The 6,913-nt window shown below is 53.8% G+C and overlaps 1 protein-coding gene across 1 annotated transcript; it reads right to left on the minus strand.

The window, feature by feature from the left end:
- Window positions 1-1,437: 1,437 nt before the first annotated feature.
- Window positions 1,438-6,462, minus strand: LOC105541004 (chromosome unknown open reading frame, human C19orf53). The gene is made up of 3 exons (XM_011981803.1): window positions 5,353-6,462; window positions 5,220-5,275; window positions 1,438-1,849 (listed from the first exon to the last, which is right to left on the minus strand). The coding sequence occupies exons 1-3, from the start codon at window positions 5,447-5,449 to the stop codon at window positions 1,703-1,705; spliced, it is 300 nt and encodes a 99-aa protein (XP_011837193.1). The 5' UTR covers window positions 5,450-6,462; the 3' UTR covers window positions 1,438-1,702.
- Window positions 6,463-6,913: the final 451 nt, after the last annotated feature.

Raw genomic sequence — 6,913 nt, forward strand, 5'->3', positions numbered from 1 at the left:
ACCCAGCACCTCTGTCTCCTTGGTGGGTGAGGTGGCCAGGAGAGGATAAGCCAGTAGGGAACCAGTCACCCTGCCCCGTCTCAGGCTGGAAGCTGACTGTATGCACAGGTACCACTCCCCAAAGACAGCAGATCAGTATCACCCTGACTACAGCCCATCCTTTCCCTGTGCTATGACCTTGACCTGGATCCAGCAGAGGGAGAAAAGGTCATCAGACCAGAGATCCCAGAATATTCCATAGGCACTGTGTGGCACAACAGACTCAAACAATTTGGGGGTGGAGGAACCCCAGGATGGGCAGAAGTGAATTCTGCTCTTGTGACAGTGACAGGTAGCAGAGGGCCAGCTGAGAGCATGGATCGGGACTCTGCCACCTACAGGTTTAATTCTACTCTGGAATGTTATGCAGGACCTGCACAGGGCACCCTGCTAGATGACATGTATAAAGCATTAGAACTGGTGGGGCGTGGTAAATCACACCTGTAATCTCAGCACTCCGGGAGGCCGAGGCAGAAGGATCGCTGGAGGCCACGAGGTTGAGACCAGCCTGGGCAACTTAGCAAGACCCCATCACTACAAAAAGCAATAAATCAGCTGGGCGTGGTAGTGCATGCCTGTAGTTCCAACTACTCGGGAGGCTGAGGTGGGAGGATCACTTGAGCCTGGGAGATGGAGGCTACAGTGAGCTATGATTGTGCCACTGCACTCCAGCCTGGGTGATAATGCGGCCTGGCTCACAGGTAGTGCTACCGCTGGCTGTCCTCTCTTACAGTTGGCACTTTTTTTTTTTTTTTGAGACGGAGTCTCATGTCGCCCAGGCTGGGGTGCAGTGGCCGGATCTCTGCTCACTACAAGCTCCGCCTCCCGGGTTTATGCCATTCTCCTGCCTCAGCCTCCTGAGTAGCTGGGACTACAGGTGCCCGCCACCTCGCCTGGCTAGTTTTTTGTAATTTTTTTTTAAGTAGAGACGGTAGAGACGGGGTTTCACTGTGTTTGCCAGGATGGTCTCGATCTCCTGACCTCGTGATCTCCCCGTCTCAGCCTCCCAAAGTGCTGGCATGACAGGCTTGAGCCACCGCGCCCGACCAGTTGGCACTCTTTATCCCGGGAGCACCACGTGGTTTCCAAATGCATTCCGGTGTAATCAGCACCTTGGTCCTGTGAGGTGGCATCTGACCTACTGATGTCCAGCTTGACTCTGGTTGTGTCCCCAGGGCTGAGGACTGGCCAGGAGGAGGGAGGGAGTCACCCGGGGTTAAATGGAGAAAAGACTCTTTCCCGGCTCTCAGGCTCAGGGCCGGGGGTGCAGAAGCCCAGTTGTCCCCTGGGCATGTGACTGCTAAAGGCGGTGGGGTGGGGTGGGGCACGCCGGGCCACGTCACTCATGGAGTCTCGTGGGCTCACCTGGCCTGCTCACTGGAACACAGGACTGCAAGAGGGATGACCAAGCCAGGTTTATTGTTCTGGGTTAAACCTGTGGAGGCAGGACCTGGGAAGGGGCATGGGGACAGATGAAGTTGGTGACTGTATCTTCCTGGTCACTGCTGGGTTCTCAGCACCCTTGGCCCCCACTCAAGTTCTAGGTGAAGCCCAGTGCTGGGCGATGGGGTCCTCTTCCTGACAGTGCAGCCTGTGGGATCACGTGTAAGATCCCACATGGAGGTAGGGGGTGGGGTGTTGGCCTGCGCTGGGACCAGCGTCCTCAGGAAGGTGTCTTGGAGGAGGTGGCGGCAGCAGCCCCATTCTTCTTGGCCGGGGCCTTCAGCAGGGCCAGCTTCTTGGGCAGGCTGCTGCTGGCTTTCATCATCACGTCATGTTCGATCTTCTTCCGGATCCCGACTTCCAGGTTCTGAGGGACAAGCGCAGGGCAGTCAGACTGTGACCTGGGGCTGAGAGAGGGCCTGACCAGTCACCCTCTTCCCGGCTACAGCTCGCAGGCGGTTAGATCCGCAACTGTCCCCTCGAACTGCCCCTGACTGTGGGTCTGGTGGCTGGGGTTTAAGTCCTGCATTCTCCGGGGCCTCCACACACACAAAAATCCTCACCTCTGCACCTTGACTTCTAAACCTCTACTCATGCCCGTTTTATGGATGGGGAAACAGTCTGCTACAGCCAGGAGGCACTGCTTGCCCAGGTCCCTAAACCGGATGGGATCCAGCGCGCCCACAGCCTCTGGTCCCAGCTTTTAGGTGGGCGCCTCCTCTGCCCCAGGTCATCTCTGCTTTGCAGACAGCAAGCTGAGGATCTGAGGGGTGGGCAAGGGAGCTGGCAAGTAAGGCAAAGGGGTGGGACAAAACCAGCAGTGTGAACCCCAAACTGGTGGCTCAGTCGCCTTCCCCAGACTGCCCCTGCCCTGCCGCTATGAGTTCCAATGGGCTGGGTGTGGTGGCTCAAGCTTGTAATCCCAGCACTTTTTGAGGCCGAGGCAGGAAGATCACTTGAGCCCAGAAACTTGAGACCAGCCTGGGCAACATAGCGAGACCGCATCTGTACTAAAATAAAAAATTAGCACAGTGTGGTGGTGCGTGCCTGTTGTCTCAGCTATTTGGGTGGTCGAGTCCAGGAGGTCCAGGCCACAGTGAGCTATGATCGTTCCACTACACTGCGGACTGGGGGCCAGCGTGAGACCCTGTCTCAAAGAAAAAAAAAAAAGTTCCCGCTGGGTGCAGTGGCTGTAATCCCAGTACCTTGGGAGGCCACGGCGGGTGGATCACCTGAGGTCACGAGCTTGAGACCAGGCTGGCCAACACGGCGAAACCCAATCTCTACTGAAACACAGAAAGTACCCAGATGTGGTGGCAGGCGCCTGTAATCCCAGCTACTCGGGGGGCTGAGGCAGGAGAATTGCTTGAACCCAGGAGGCAGAGGTTGCAGTGAGCCCAGATGACGCCATTGCACTGCACTCCAGCCTGGGCGATAAGAGCGAAACTCCATCTCAAAAAAAAAAAAAAAAAAAAAAGTTCCAATGACCACAATCACCAGCACTGGGACAGCTAACCAGGTACCTGGGCGCAGGGGTCATGGAGCCGGAAGTCAGTGCATGTACCGGGACAATATAAGCGTCAGTGGCGTAATATGTTACACTGTTAAAGGATGGTAAGCGCTGCTATGGCAAAAAGGAAACAGGAGTGAGGAGGGATGGGTACAGGTCACCATCAAGGCAGAACCCTCTGAAGTGAGCTGGAAGAAGGCAGCAGTGTGGATTATTGGGAGAGGAATCCAGGCAGACGAAACAGCCAGTGCAAAAGTTCTGAGGTGGGACAAGGAGCCCAGGAAGGGCTCCGGGAGGGAGGAGCCAGGGGCCAGTAAGGCTAGAGGGAGTGAGCAGAGAGGGTAGAAGGAGACGAGGGCAGATTCTGCAGCACCTTGGGGCTGAGTGAGGACTGGGCCTTTTTCCCGGGTGAGGTGGAAGCCATGGAGGATTCTGAGCCAAGGAGGGAAGGAGCCGACTCAGGTGCTCATGGGCACTCTCTGGCTTCTGTGAGAGGACCAGGTGGGATCCAGGAGACAAGAGAGAAGGTAGCTGCACTGGTCCAGGTGGGAAATGATGTAGGTGGGACCAGGTAGGGGCCAAGGAGGTGGGAGGCAGGTGGATTCTGGATTGATTCTAAGGGCAAAATAGGGGCGAGCCCAGTGGCTCATGCCTGTAATCCCAGCACTTTGGAAGTCCGAGGCGGGCAGATCATGAGGTCAGGAGTTCAAGACCAGCCTGGCCAACATGGTGGAACCCCATCTCTACTAAAAATGCAAAATAAATAAATAAATACATAAATAAAATAAAAATAAATTAGCCGGGCGTGGTGGTGCACGCCTGTAATCCCAGTTACTCGAGAGGCTGAGGCAGGAGAATGGCTTGAACCCAGGAGGCAGAGGTTGCACTAAGCCAAGATCACACCATTGCACTCCAGCCTGGGTGACAGACCGAGACTCCATCTCAAACAAAACAACAAAACAAAACAAAACAAAAACTAAGGGCAAAATGGATGGGATGAGACCGGGATGTGAGAGAAAGGAGGGATTCAAGGATGACCTATGGCATTTGGAAGGAAGTGATCACAGGTGGAGAAGGGCAGAATGGGAAGGGCGGATCAGGAACTTGGTTTTGGACATGTTGAGTATGAGGTTCTCCACCCCATGGAGGTAAGCGGGCCGCTGGGTACCCAGTTCTGAGGAAACCGACACTCTGGGGAGACGAAACAATTTGCTCAAGATCACTGGGCAGTTTCAAACCAGTGTGAGTACAATTCAAACCCAGGTTTGACTCCCACCAAAACCAGTTTTAAATCTCTTTCCAACTTCTTTACAAGTTCAACCTCACCAATCTACACATAAATGTTACACTTAAAAACCACCACAGGGTGGCTCACGCCTGTAATCCCAGCACTTTGGGAGGCAGAGGCAGGAGGATGGCTTGAGGCCAAGAGTTCAAGACCAGCCTGAGCAGCACAGTGAAACCTGTCTCTACGAAAAATACAAGACAAAATTAGCCGCATATTGGCGCGCACCTGCAATCCTACCTACTCGGGAGGCTGAGACGGAAAGATTGCTTGAGTCCAGGAGGTTGAGGCTGCAGTGAGCTATAATGGGGCCACTGCACTCCAGCCTGTACAACAGTGAGATCCTGACTCAAAAAAAATTACGATAACCAACGCACCTCACACTTCTTTGAGCCCTCTGCTGTTCTTGGAGGTTTACAAAGCTGGGCTTTCAATTCCCTTCCCATGTCACCTCGCGCCCTTCCTGAGTTCCATTAAAGAAAACAGTAACAGCAAAAGGCTGACGTTATTGGAACACTTTTTGCGCCGCAGGTCTTGCTTCTACGAGGCCCTGTTGAAACGGTAAGTGGTGTTCCTGCACCCCTTGCATAAGAAAGAAAAGGGAGGCTCACAGAGCTGGGAGTCCTCCAGGTTTCATCCCTTGCCCTTTGCCGATCCCTGTGCTCCTTCCCTTGCCAGGCCTCCAGGTTTCATCCTTCGTCCCTAGCACGTCCCCCAGCCCCTATCCCTCGCCAGCTTCCACCTCTTGCCCCCCTGCGCCCCAGGCTCCATCCTTCGCTCCTAACGCGGCCCCTGGCTCTATCCCTCGCTCCTAGCTCGTCTCCGGGATTCATCCTCTTTCCTCACCCACCCCCGGGCTCCACCCCTCGCCCCTCGCCGTCCTCCGGGTTCCACCCCTCGCTGCTCGCCGCCCTCCCGGATCCATCTCTCGCCCTGGCACACCTTCTTGAGCTTTTGCTGCTGCACGACGCGCGCCTTCTTGGGAGCGATAACACGACCTGGGGAAAGATGCGCTCACGTGAGGCCTGGAAGCCGCGGGTCTACCTCGCCCCCAAGTCCCCCGGCCACTCCTTACCGCCTTTTCTCGGGCCCCGATTCTTTTCAGAGGCCGCCGCTGCTGTCTTGCTCTTTGCGGGCTTGTGCGCCTGGAACTTGCGCTGCCCCTGCGCCATGATCCGGCACGCAACGGAAGAGGCGTGGCAGTAGTAGCCGGAAGGCACAGGGAACCATGGGATACAGCGGGGCGGAAAAACGCAAGAACTCACGGGATACAATGTGGCACAGAGTTAAAGAGACAGTATCCCGTAATAGTAGTGGATCACAGCCGGAGTTTTCAAACGTTACGAACAAAAAGGTGACAATGATAAAGCTAACGTTTATTGAGTGCTTATGTGTTTTAGAAAACTTACAACGTTTTATGATCTTTACACATAAAAACTTAGACTAGGTTTAGGGTGCGGCACTCACCTCTGGTGCGGAATTTAAGAACGTCCAAAAACTTTGGTAATCGTAAACAATATTTTCAAGACTTAAAAAATATTTTAATATCCAAAATAATCAAATTGTCAAACTACATCCTGCAGACCGGCAGCATAATTCTGTAAATAAAATTAGAGTGGAACCAGGGTATTGAGGTCAGTGAGCTCAAGGCACAAGTGCAGGGTTCCAGCCTCTTCAAAATTTTATTTAGGCCGGGCTCGGTGGCTCATGCTTGTAATCCCAGCACTTTGGGAGGCCGCGGTGTGCGGATCACCCGGGGTCAGGAGTTCGAGACCAGCTATGACCAGTATGGTGAACCCCTGTCTCTAATAAAAATACAAAAATTAGCCGGGCATAGTGCCGGACTCTGTAATCCCAGCTCCTCGGCAGGCTGAGGCAGGAGAATCGCTTGAACCCAGGAGGCGGAGGTTGCAGTCAGCCGAGATGGCGCCACTATACTCCAGCCTGGGTAACAGAGCAAGACCCTGTCTCAAAAAAATATCTTTTTTGTTTTGTTCATCATGGATTTTTCTTTTTTTTCAAAGAGATGGGGTCTCACTCTGTTGCCTAGAGTGAAGTGCAGTAGTGCAATCAAAGCACCCTGCATCCTTGAACTCCTGGGCTCAAGCCATCCTCCCACCTCAGCCTGAGTAGCTGGGGCTAGAGGTGTGAGCCACCATGCCCAGCTCATTTTAAAAAAAATTTTGTTTGTAGAGACAAGGTCTCGCTATGTTACCCAAACTGGTCTCAAACACCTGGGCTTAAGCAATCCTCCCACCTTGGCCTCCCAAAGTGCTGGAATTACAGGCATGAGCCACCAAGCCTGGCCTCATCATGAATTTTTGCATTAATTTTGATTTTTAAAAAATACTGCTATACGGTCAGGCGCAGTGGCTTATGCCTGTAGTCCCAGCACTTTGGGAGGCTGAGGTGGGGGTGGGGGGGATCATTTGAGGTCAGGAGTTCGAGACCAGCCTGGCCGACATGGTGAAATCATGTCTCTACTAAAAATAAAAAAATTAGCTAGGCATGTTGGCGCATGCCTGTAATCCCAGCTACTCAGGAGGCTGAGGCAGGAGCATCTCTTGAACCGGGGAGGCAGAGGTTGCAATGAGCTGAGATCACGCCACTACACTCCAGCCTGGGCAACACAGTGA

Source organism: Mandrillus leucophaeus, unplaced genomic scaffold (assembly GCF_000951045.1).
Source record: "Mandrillus leucophaeus isolate KB7577 unplaced genomic scaffold, Mleu.le_1.0 Scaffold230, whole genome shotgun sequence".
Lineage (NCBI taxonomy): Eukaryota > Metazoa > Chordata > Mammalia > Primates > Cercopithecidae > Mandrillus > Mandrillus leucophaeus.